General features: G+C 58.2%; 1 protein-coding gene across 6 annotated transcripts; it reads right to left on the reverse strand.

Annotated features, from left to right (window-relative positions):
* Positions 1–750: 750 nt before the first annotated feature.
* Positions 751–11,632, reverse strand: LOC138114111 (thyroid hormone receptor alpha-like). 6 transcript variants are annotated; one of them, XM_069023236.1, is made up of 7 exons: positions 11,507–11,632; positions 10,163–10,224; positions 9,719–9,792; positions 8,341–8,427; positions 8,128–8,257; positions 7,571–7,770; positions 2,462–5,954 (listed from the first exon to the last, which is right to left on the reverse strand). In XM_069023236.1, exons 1-7 carry the CDS (start codon positions 11,557–11,559, stop codon positions 5,949–5,951), a joined length of 612 nt encoding a protein of 203 aa, XP_068879337.1. In that variant the 5' UTR covers positions 11,560–11,632; the 3' UTR covers positions 2,462–5,948. The 6 variants fall into 6 exon arrangements, 4 of the variants coding, with proteins under 4 accessions (XP_068879337.1, XP_068879338.1, XP_068879339.1 ...); XR_011152492.1 differs by lacking the exon at positions 9,719–9,792 and adding an exon at positions 751–1,108 and having other exon boundaries at positions 4,243–5,954; positions 8,128–8,427; positions 11,507–11,631; XR_011152491.1 differs by lacking the exon at positions 9,719–9,792 and having other exon boundaries at positions 2,462–3,363; positions 4,243–5,954; positions 8,128–8,427; positions 11,507–11,631.
* Between the last annotated feature and the right edge of the window lie 756 nt (positions 11,633–12,388).

Here is a 12,388-nt window from a genome sequence, read left to right on the forward strand (position 1 = left end):
TGCACCAGCACATGCTAAGAAGCAAGCTGAGGGCTTAGAGGAAACAACCAACCTCCAAGATATTTTGAATTGTGAAACAATTTAAGCTACAGCCCAGAACAAAGACGTCAAAGTTATGACACCCTCATAAATCAGATTTAGTCTGGTCTGTCATGGCACAAGATTACAATGTCACACTTTCACAGAATGGTTAAAGATTGGAAAGGGACCACTGGAGGTCACCTAGCTCCCAGACATGCAAGGGTCCCCCAAAGCAGGTTGTTGAGGATTGTGTCCAGATACCTTCTGAATACCTCCAAAGAGGGAGACTCCACAACTTCTCTAGGCAATCTGTTCCAGTGCTTGGTCATCCACGCAGTAAAGTTCTTGCTCATGTACATCAGTTTCTGCCCGCTGCCTTTTGTACTATTGTTGGGCAAAACCCAACCAGAGCCTGGCTCCATCCTCTTGGCACTCTCCCTTTCAGATACTGATAGACTTTGATGAGGTTCCCCTCTCTGGCGTCTCTTCTCGAGGCTGACCGGGGACAGCACCCTCAGCCTTTCCTCATACATGAGATTCTCCTTAATCATCTTTGTTACTCTAAGCTGGACCCTCTCCAGAGGCTCCATGTCTCGCCTGTCCTGAGGAGCCCAGAACTGCACACAGCACTCCAGATGTGGCCTCCCCAGGGCCAAGCGAAGGTGCGGGGTCTGTCCCTCCCGGGGAGGCTCTGGCGGCCTGCGTGAGGGCCGGGCAGGAGCGGGGCGCGCCGGCTGCTCCCTCGCGGGGCCGCGCTGGGCTCGCAGCGCTGCGGCTGCCGGGCCCTCGCTCCCGGCAGGGCCCGGCCTGGGCCCCACCGCCCGTGCGGGAGCACCGGCCGCCAGACCCGCCTCCCGGGACACAGCCCCGCTCCCGCCCGACCCCTGCCCCGCTTACAACACCTCGAGCCATAAGTGACAGCTGGGCTTCGCAGGACCGAGCGCGATGGAAAAAGGGAATCCAGCCGAAATACACATGCCTCACACTCCCAAGCTGTAGGGTGGTCTGATGAGAGCAAGAGCTCATCAAGACAGGCCCAGCCTAACCTGGGGGAGACCTGGGACAGAGGAGCTTGAATGTCCCATACCTGGGAAAGCAACAAAAAGCCTTAACCAAAAATTATTTAATTCGTTTATATTCAGCATAAGTTCTCCTCCCTACCTCCCCATGCCCTCCCCACGACCCCAGCCAGCCTGGGTTTTGTAGAGTAATTTTAGGGCTCCGTGTTTCTGACCAGATCTCATCTACTGTGACATGTGAAAGAGCCCAGTGAGTGGAAGGCTCCAGCCCACAGATAGCCAAGAAAATCTAAGATTTCCTTGCTGCTCATGCAGTTTTCTCAGACTGTTTGTCAAAAGTTATTGGTGGCTATTTTTTAAATGAAAGGAGTAGAGAGAAAATAGCTTTGCGGCATATTGGGCTAGCAGATTGTTCAGACTCTGTACAGGGACAATAAAGCTTTTAGGATCCTTTGATTGACATATATAATGAATGTAGCTGTCAAACTTTTGTGCAGCAATTTTATTTTGTATTGGCAAGCTATTTCACTGGCCAGGGTTTTGCATAAAAGGAATAATTCACATTGTTGTGGTGCTGCTATTTACAGAGCCTAGAGGACAGTGGCATCACTACAATATAAATATTAATATTCAAATTTCTTTTGAAATACATAATTCTGTATGCAACCTATCCTACGTGCACATCTTCACACAGGGAGAAAGGCATTGGTCTGCAGAGAGAAGGGGGCCTGGAGCCGCTGGGGGTTGTTGTTCATTCACTGATTCATTCTGTAGCCTTTGAAAAGCCACTTAGTTACTCTGCACTTTAATGTTTCTCTCTGTGGAGCAGAGAACAAAGCCTCAACACAAACTGCCATCACTGTTACCAGTCAGAGTGGCAGAGGTCACAGAGCCAGCATGGGGTCAAGGGGCTGCTCTGAGCAGCCCGTGTGTGCACAAAGCCCAGGACAGCTGTGCTCTTCTCAAACAGCTGCTTTCTCCTGCCGAAGCAGCAGCAGGATCAGCTTGGGCTACCTAAGACAGCAGTTGCTGCTTGCCCACTACCTTTCTTTGATTATGAACAATAACTTGCCAAGAAATCACTAGCCTCAGAGAAAACAGGCAGAAAGCAAACGAGAGGGCAAAGCAAAACATAAAGGAGAGAGGGGGAAAAAAAAATCCATATAAACAAGGATGACTCTCACACTCTATTTGCTATGCAGTCAAGCCCACAAGTGGGTTGTGTATCTGAAGGTGGAAATACAAAGACATGTCCTGTTCCCTGGGGAAAGGTAAGCAACTTCTCAAATTATCTTTAGAGGCTGTTATTAGCCTTGCACTAGCACTGACATACCCTGTGCCCAAAGCCACAGCATGCACACACTGTATCCATAAAAAGAGATATTCACAGCTCTGCAGCTTATAGAAGTGCTGTGCCCGTGCTCTGGTACCAGTATCATTTAAAACAAAACAAAAAAAAAAGTTTGAGTAGCAAGTGAGCGCATGGAAAGGACTTGAACGGCAAGAATTTGGAAAGAGCATGGGAATCCAGCTTGGGGTGCTGAGGTCAATGGGCACACAATTTTTTAAGAGTGTACCAGGTTTGTTTGTTCAGTCATTCCTATATTCATTTTCAATTCCAGAGACAGGAGCTTCATGTCTAGCCCCAAAATAACAGCATTGTCTGAGACAAAGCCAACTTGGTAAGGGGTACCAGAGCTTTTCCCAGCCCATTTATGTAATAAAGCATTATATACAACTGTTGGAAAACATACCAGTTTAAAAATTTTTTATATATGACTTTGGCCAGGTTTGCTCATCTTTGCCTCAGGGAAAGGGAACTGAAGCTTCTTTCCAGGGCATTGTTTCTCTAGGTGAGGCCTGATGGGTTTAGCATTTCAAAAGACTAGGAGTAGCCCCAATAAGATAAAGCCATTGAGGGAACATCACCAGAACAGATGTCAGCGGCCATCTAAGAACATCTACCCCTGAAGATCTAATTAACATCAGAAGCGAAGAAACACAGATCTAATAGGAGACCAGATACTAGGAACTACACAACTTGAGACCAATGAACACTGACCCAATTCGTTTCTATGAGTTTTGACTGTAAAAAAGATCTGAAAATTCTAGTAAAGGTCATGTGTCATGGAATGATTCTCTCGGCACACCCGGGCTATGTGTGGATGAGATGATTTCTGTGCTACATCCTGGCCAGAGAATAAAGTAGTGCCTTGACTCTCTAACATTAAAAATGTTGCTGGAGGCTTTTTTGTTTTTCCTGCAGTTTCGGTGACACAACCAGGAAGCAGAACAGGAGCTTTATGGCCCTGTTACTTGGGTCCTAAAATACAGAGAAAGAAGACAGGGCAGAGAGCAAAGAAGAAAAACAGAGCTTTGTCCTCATTCACATCATAGCCCTGTAAGGCTTTGACCAAAAGATATAACTGTATAGTGAAACATCTATGGGGGACTCTCTTGTCTGGCACAGAGGGGTTCTGCAGATAGACTTCCAGGGCAGGGAAAGAGTACCAAGTCGGCAACACAAATTACTTCAGGCCAAACTCCAATACATAACTATAGATTCCATAGATACATCCAGCCTTAAGCCCAGAAGCAATACAGGTGGGGAGAACGGAGCCTGGGTGATTTAAACTACGTGTTTAAGCAGTTCAAGGTAACTGGAAGTAGCGCTGGTGCCTCTGGGTTTCTCTGTTCATTATTTAAGGTGAACATAAAAACACAGAGTGCAGGAGCCCAAGGATGTTCCTCACTGGCTTCAAGCTGGCAGTTTCCTAAAAGCAGCGCTTGTTGCTTTCCTTGGTTTGCCGACCAGCAGTGCCACCTCCCCTCCCTGCTGCCATGGAGCTCAGCCTTCCCCAGTGTTAACAAAATGGCACGTTACTCTACTTGGCCAGATTTTAGCTCTGAGAATTTCATTCTGAACAGTTCAGCATCTGCTTTAGCCAAAACAGTTCCACTATTTCCAGGAATATTATTAAAGGAAAAATAGACTGCTTGGCACATGTTACATAAATTCAGGCAACCTTTTATATGAGGATCTCTAGCTTCAGAAGGGAAATTTTGAAATCTGGCAGAGAGGTGACCTTTGTGGTAGAAATGTGTCTATCCCTATTAAAACCTACCTAACTTTGGCCAGATTATAGAGCAGGGAAATACTGCAGTTAAGGGCGCAGTAAAGAGTTCTGAGAATTGCACTTACTTGCTGTTTCTGCTGTGGGCAAGAGGTCCCTTATCTCCTGCAGAGCTGCAGCTTGTGCTCCCCCACTACCTTGGCCAGTTATGGCTGCACAGGTCCTCCATGGCTGGATGACGAAATTACAGAGCCAAGGGTGAGCAGAGAGACCAGCATTCCATCTGACGTCTACATACATTCCCGTAATTTTCTGATACAGGACAGCCCCATCTGTCACACAGCCCAGGTTCAACGGCAGCATCGCGAGTGCTGCGCAGGCACGAGGGCACTGCAGAAAACAAACTGTGACCAAAAAAGTCAGGGCAATTACAATACATAGATGCACAGCTGGAAGAATTAATGTCAAGCAGACAATGGCATTACAGACGTCCCCTAACAATGAGGGCTTGAATCTGCTGTCTCAGTAAAACTCTCTAAATTAGGTTTGTGTGCAGCATACGGAGAGTTTCTGAAAGAAATATAAATATAGGCCATCATTCTGCAAAGCTTCACAAACCCAAACCCTTGCATTCAGGTGCCATCTCACTGACTTTGCTGCAAAATCAAGGCCATTCACGTTAAAAGCACAGACAAGAACATCTGCTCAAACTGAACTTGTAGAAAAAAGCCCCAGTCCTAGGTAAGGCAGAACACACGTGTTTTAATTTTTAAAGTCACTATGACACAGAGACTTGTTAAGAAATGCACGTGCTTTTAGATGTATAGGGCTGCTGGAAGGAAAGGCTGAAGTTTTTTTACAAATGCCTGTAGCTCATAGGTTAAGACTACCATCAGACCGATATCCTTCAACACTCCAACTTCAATACCAAAATTGTAAGAACCTCCTGCATTCCATTCCCTAGTACGGTAACAAGACAAAGTCCTCACCCACCCTGGATCGTCCAAACAATAGAATACAAGGTTGAAACGAGCCTTGTGGTTTGAGGGGCACCTTCTGCCCAAAAAGCCCAACTGTGCATCCAGATAAAAATGAACACCACAAATAGAGAGTACAAAAACCACGGAACACCGCTTCCAGCAGGCGCCCTCGTCGGTATTTAAAGGCGTGGCTCAGGCAACAGCAACAAAGCCCCGAGGCAAAAAGCCTGGGAGGTCGGGGTTGGGTTTTTTTCCATTCAAGCCACACGTGTTCCCCAGCGCCCATTACCGGGACTCGCTCCGGGCTGGCGCCGTTCCACGGTGCGAGGGGACCGGAGAAGCCACGCGACCCACGGCACCGGCGGCACTCGGTGCCCGGGGGCGGCCCCGCGCCGGGAGAGCCCCGCCCGCCCCCGGCACCTGGACAGCTCATCCTCTGCACCTGACACACTGGGGCACCGGGCTTTCCTTCCTATGGATAACAGGGGAGAACGAGGGGGGGAAAGGATGATGGACAGATGAGGGGGAGAGGGGGAAGAGAGGGGAGTCGGGTTGGGGAGCAGGGAGAAAGGAGGGCTGGGGGGATCGGGGATGCACAGGGGAGCTGGGAGAGAGGGTGGGAGGCACTGGGGAGAGGGTAGGAGGGAGGCTGGGAGAGAAAGGGAGAGTGTGGGGGAGAGAGAAAGAAACTGGGGGGGTCTCTGCTTTCCTACCCCCCCGCAGATCCATCACCTTCATCAGCAGCTTGGGCCAGAAACGGGGAATGTTGTGTTTGCGGTAGTTGATATAGTGCTCAAAGGCCAGCAGATACATCTCCTGGCACTTCTCAATCTTCTCGACACAGATCAGCCCCGTCAGGTCTGCGGGAATCAGGGAATCATCAGGGGATTGTGGAATCATGGAATGGTTTGGGTGGGAAGGGACCTTAAAGCTCACTCAGTTCCACCCCCCTGCCATGGCGGGGACACCTTCCACTATTCCAGGGTGCTCCAAGCCCTGTCCAACCTGGCCTTGGACACTTCCAGGGATGGAGCAGCCACAGCTTCTCTGGGCAGCCTGTGCCAGGGCCTCAGCACCCTCACAGGGAGGAATTTCTTCCCAATACCCCATCACAATCTCCCCTTTTCAGTTTAAACCTCTCCTTGTCCTGGCACTCATTGCCCATGGAAGAGTCCCTCTCCCAATCCCATACCTGCAGGGATTCTCCCTCCCACAGGGCTGAGTGTCCCATGCACCCCCTGGGTGTTGGGGTGCCCACCCCACAGACCCACGTCAGCCTGGCAGGGGGCCCCAGGGCACCAAGGGGACCTGTGCTCCTGGGTACCAGGGATTGGGGTGCCCACCTCATGCTCCTGGGACCCCTCCCAGCCTGGCACAGCTGCCTGAAGCTCTGGGAATTGGGGTGCCCACTCCAAACCCCCCCAAAATCCAGGGGGGGCACGGTTTCCCACCCAACACACCCTGAAGATGTTGTGAGGCTCTGGCATCAGGGTGCCCACCCAACACACCCCCAAGACAGTCAGGACTCTGGGCATTAGGGTGCACACCCAGTGCACTTCCACGTGCTGGGGGTTGTGGGCAAGGGGGTGCCAACACAACAATCCCCGTGCACAGCCTCTGGGCATGGGGTGCCCTCCCAATTCCCCCTGAAGCTGCTGGGGATCTCTGGCATCAGGGCGCCCACCCAACACCTCCCCAGGACAGTGAGAACTCTGGGCATTGGGGTGCCCACCCAACACCCAACCCTGATTCCTCTGGCATGGGGTACCCACCCCATTCCCCCACTACTGGTGTGCACGCACACCTGAGGACATGAGCAGCACAGCCTGGAGCAGGGCCACCTCGGTGTCATCCAGGTTGAAGGCAGAGAGGGACTTGCCATGGTGGCATTGGGGAACGTGGTGTGGCCGTGTCACCCCTGGGACCCCCACAGCAGATGGGTCATTGGGGGGGGTGTGGTGTGACTGTGTCCCCCGTAATGGACAGTGGGGTTTGGGGGTGCAGTGTGACCGTGTCCCACTCTGGGACCCCCACGGTGGACAGTGGCAGGGGGTGCAGTGTGACCCTGTCCCCCCTCCCTGAGACACCCCGGGGGGTGTGATGTGACCCTGCCCCCCCTCTGGGGCCTCCATGTCACCGGGGAACACTCGTGGCAGGGCCAGTGCAGCAGCCAGAAGAGGAAGCTGCGTGACAGGGCCAGTGACAGGGCCAATGGCAGGGCCGGGGCCACCCGCGGGCACAGCTGTCCCCTTCGGTCACTGCTCACCCCTGAACCCTTTAGGGGTGACCAGCTCAAGGACGCTGGGCAATGTCCCAACCCCCCTCGACTGCCCAAGGACACCGGTGACATCCCAAACCCTGGCACTGCCACCATGTGTGTGCTGAGTGTGTGAGTGCTCAGCAGATCCTGGCTAGGGCTGGGGGCCAGGGTGGGGGACCGAGATGGTGACAGAGTCCCTCCACTGCATCCCCTCACCAGGAATTTCCGCTTCTGCTTCCAGTGGCTGCCCTGGGCATTGGTGCTGCGGTGGGCTTCTGTCACAAGGCGGATCAGCTCCCACTCCTCGGCGCTGGGGCGATGCTGCAGGGACTTGATCATCTCCTCCTTCTGCTGCCACTCCCGGTTCTCCTCGATCAGCTTCCGCTTGGCTACCCGCTTCGAGTCATCCAGCACCACTGCCGGACCCCCAGCATCAGCCAGGATCCCCCCACATCAGCCAGGACCCCCCATCCATGCATCCCACAGCTGCAGCATAGCACCCCATGGTGACCCCCCCCAGCCTCCTCCTGTGGCTGCTCTGGGCATCCCAAATTGCCCCATAGCACCAGGACCCCAACCCACCTCCCAAAAGCCCCCCACTATCATCTGGGATGCCCCCCAGTCAGCTAGGACCCCCCATTCATGCATTCTACCCCACTGCTGCATCACATACCAGCCCGGTCCTGCAGCTGCTCCGGGTACCCCAATGTGCCCCAGGGTGTCGGGACCCCAACCTGCCCCCCAGCCGAGCCCCCCCACGCCCCCCAACTCACGGTCCATGGCCATGCCCACGGAGATGCACTTCTTGAAGCAGCAGAGCTGGCACTGGTTGCGGGTGATCTTGTCGATGACACAGGAGTAGGTGGGGTGCAGGTTCTTCTGGATGGTCCGACGGAAAAATCCCTGGGGAGGGCATGGGGGAGTGACCCAGTGAGCACTGCTGAGCCCCCCTAGCCCCCTGCCCCAAGTCACCTTGCAGCCCTCACAGGCGATGCAGCGGTAGTGGTAGCTGGCGGCCTTGTCCCCGCACACCACGCACTGTTCATCTTTGTCCAGGTAACTAGGGATGTACCCTGCGGGGACCCCCAGGTCAGGGACCCCCAGGGCACCCCAGAGCAGGGACCCCCGCAGCGGGGACTCATGGGGTGCTCCATGACAGGGATTCCTATGACAGGGACCCTCAGGGCACCCCAAGTCAAGGACCCCTGGAACACCCTGTAGCAGGGACCTTCCCACACACCCCACATCAGGGATCCTCCAGGAATCCTGAGTCAGGGACCCCCTTGCATGCCTCACATCAGGGACCCTTGGCACATGCAGCATCAGGGACACCCCACACACCCCATGCCAGGGACCCCCAGTAAGCCCTCCCCTCCCTGTGCCTCAGTTTCCCCTCTGTCTGCACCCACTGTCTGCCCCACCACTACCCCTGCCCTGGCACGGGAAGGGTTAACACTGGGGGTGTGTGGGGGGGTGCCTGAGCCCCCCTGCGCCAATTAAGCCCCCATTATCCCATTATCTGGCCGGGAACCGGCAGCGGGGGGGGTCCCTGTCCCCCTGGCACACAGAGACCCACTGTCCCTGTCATTGTCCGTGGTCCCCCCGCCTGGCAGGCCAGGAACCAGCCCCCCACCAGAGTCCCCCCAGCCTCCCCACCACCGACTGCTCAGGGAAACTGAGGCACAGATTGCCCATGATGCATGGGGCGGTCCCCAGCACCCTGGGCCCCTCATGTCCCTCCCGGGAGCCCACCCTTGTGTTTTGGGGGGGCTGGAATTGGGGATCCCCGAAGGGTGAGAGGGATGGGAAAGGGACCGGATGCCTGGGTCCCCCCTGCATGGAGCACCTGTAACTCAGGGGAGTGTCCCCAGCACCCCAGGACTGCCGCACCCACCCGGGATCCCACAAACCCAGGCGTGGGCACCCCTCGAGCCCACTCTGGCGCTCTGCAGGTGCCGGATGCGGGGGTCCCTGGGTGCTCCCTCCCTCCGGGAGCGGGGCGGGTGCAGGGGATGGGCGGGAGCCGGACGCTTGGGTTCCCCCCTGGCCCCCCATCGGGTCCCGCCGGCGCCGGCTGCTCCCCGCCGGGAATGGGGCAGGGCGGGGGGCAGTGCCCACAGGGCCCCCCTTATCGCCCACCCCAGGGCGCTGCCGCCCCAATGGCGGCACCCCGACCCACGAGGCGCCGAGGGGGATGTGGGGGACTGGGACCCCAGCAGACCCTGCAGGGATGTGGGGTGCAGGGGGGGACATGGGAGTGGGGTATCCATGGGACTCTGGGGTGCCTGGGGGACATGGGGACCTTGGGGTGTCTGCCAGGGACATGGGGTGTCCATGGGACCCTGGCGTTCCTGGGGTGCTCACAGGGGATAAGGGGTGTCCGTGGAACTCCAGGGGACCCGGTCGAGACATGAGGCATCCGTGGGACCCTGGGGTACCTGCATGGACACAGGAATCTTGGGGTGACCATGGGGGACAAGGGATGTCCATTGACTTTGGGGGACCCAGGTCATACATGGGGTGGCCAGGGGACCCTGGCAAGGACTTGGGGCCCCCAGGGTGCCTGCCAGGGACATGGGGTGTCCGTGGCACCCTGACTTGCCTGAAGAGACTTGGGGACCCCAAGATGTCCACAAGGAACACGAAGGGTATCCAGGGGTCCCTGGTAAGGACTCAAGGCCCCTGCAGTGCTCACACGGAGTGCCTGCAGAACCCGGCGAGCACATGAGGTACTCGGGGGACCCGGGGGTGCCCAGCAGGGCCATGGGGTGCCCGGGGGGGTTCGGGGGGTGCCGTGGGTCCCCGTACCTGACATGCTGCTCTTCACCAAACATTGGCTGCTCTTTCTTTTGCGCTTCCCATCCAGCCACCTACGGGAGGGGGGTGACAGGCTGAGAGGGTGCCCACGGATTCCCGCTGCACCCCCCCAAACTTCCAACAGCCCCCCAAAACCCCCCTCGAACCCCCTTCTCTGCTGGGAAATGGGCAGCCCCCACCCAGGGGTCCCAGTGCAGCGATGTCACAGGTGGGGTCCAGCCCGGGGGTGCGGGATGGGGGGGGTAGGAGAGGGCCCTGGGGACCCCCCCCACCCAGAACACCCCTGTCGGGACCCCCCCCTCCGGGACACGACACTGCCCTGGGGGGGCTGGGACCGAGCGGGGGAAGGGAAGGGAAGGGAAGGGAAGGGAAGGGAAGGGAAGGGAAGGGAAGGGAAGGGAAGGGAAGGGAAGGAAAAGGGTGGGGGAGGGGAAGGAAAAGGGTGGGGGAGGGGCTCCTTCCCAGTCAAAGACAAAATGTCCTTTTGGCTGAGCGGAGAAGTGACGTCATCGGGGCTCAGCCAATGGCGGGCGGCGGGGGTCCGCGCGCGCCCGTCCCCGCGGGGGGGGCCCGGGGCCGCGGGGATCGGCACCTGCGGGGGGGGAGCCCCGGGGACCCCGCATCCCCCGGGGCCGCTCCAGCCCAAGGGGACCCCGGGCCGCCACCCCCCACCGGGGGCCCGAAATAGTCCCGGGGGGGGTGGAGGGTGAGGGGAGGGGGCGGCTGGGAGAGGCACGAGTGGGGGGACACCATGGCGGGGCACGAGTGGGGGCATGTGGGCGTGGGGACACAGGGACACCAGGGGATGGACCTAGCCGGTGACATGTGGGGGGCAGGGGGACACGCAGGACATGGGCACGTGTGGGGATACCCAGAACGTGACATAGGGACACTTGCGGACATGTGGGGTACAGCGGGGCTGGGGGACACCTGGGGTACGGGGATGTACAGGACATGGGGACACCCAGGTTCGGAACATGAGTGGGGACACATGGGGTGGACGGGGATATGGGCACAGGAACAAAAAGGGCACCCAGGACACAGGGACACACGAGGCATGGACATATACACAACCACACAGGGACACATGGGGACACAGGGGGTACCCAGGGCACGGACACATACGTGACCACGCAGGGATGCATGAAGGCACACTGGGCACGACGACGCAAGAGACACAGTGGGCACTGGGACATGGAGACACTTGGGGACACACACGGCATTCGGACACAGAGGGCACAGCCAGGTATGGGCCACACAGGGATGTGCTGGGACACGCCAGGCGTGGTGCCACACGTGTCTGCCGCATGTCCCCGTGCTGGGGTGGGAGCTCACCGGGTGTCCTCTGGCTCCAACAGCGGGTCCAGGGTGCTGGGCTTCTGTTCCATTCACTGCAATTCCATCAAGGAGCGCTCAGCACCGACCGAGGGGGCTCCGGCGCCACGCAGGGGGCCACGGCTGGGGGGCCACGCCGCGCACCCCATGGTGCCCCTCAGTGCTCAGCACCGCGCAGCATCCCGGGCTGGATCCTGCGGGACAGGGGGGTCAGCCCAGACCAGCCGTGGGGGACACAGAGGGGACACCCAGGGAGGGGTGTGAAGCCATAAGGGACCCCCAGGAGCTGTGGCCACCGGGGAGGACTGGGTGTGAGCATGCAAGAAGGGAGGGAAGGAGGAGTATAAGGGCAGGAGAAAGAGGGGGAGCGGGGGCCTCACCTGGGCCACGCCCGGGGAGGCCGGCCCGGCCGCAACCTCCCCAGGCTCTAAGGGAGCAAATGGCGGCAGGGGGCGAATTCCGGGGCTTCAAACACCTCGGCCCCACGCACCTGAGCCGGGCCCGGGACCGCCCCAGAGCCCCGGCCCCGCCCGGCCCCGGGGCCCGCCCTGCCCGGCACGGGGGCGGCTCCATCGCTCGGGGCCCCGCCCCTCTCTCCCGGGCCGGACCCGCCCCGCGCACCGGGGCCGCTCCCGGGACCGGGGCTCCGGGTCCTGCTGGCGGCCGCTGCGGGTCCCGGGCGGCGCCGCCTCTTCCCCGGCGGGATTGGGGCTGGCATCGGGACCGGGAGGAGCCGCTCCGGGACGGGCGCTGGGGCCGAGCCCGGCGCTGCCGCTCCTGCTCCGGCCGGCTCTCCGCGGGGAGCCGGGGCTGTGCCAGCGCCCGGGCAGCCCCGGGATCCCGAGCCGGGCCCGACGCGCCGGGCCGGGCTCCGCTCAGCCC

This window comes from Aphelocoma coerulescens, chromosome 8 (genome assembly GCF_041296385.1).
Source record: "Aphelocoma coerulescens isolate FSJ_1873_10779 chromosome 8, UR_Acoe_1.0, whole genome shotgun sequence".
Taxonomy (NCBI): domain Eukaryota; kingdom Metazoa; phylum Chordata; class Aves; order Passeriformes; family Corvidae; genus Aphelocoma; species Aphelocoma coerulescens.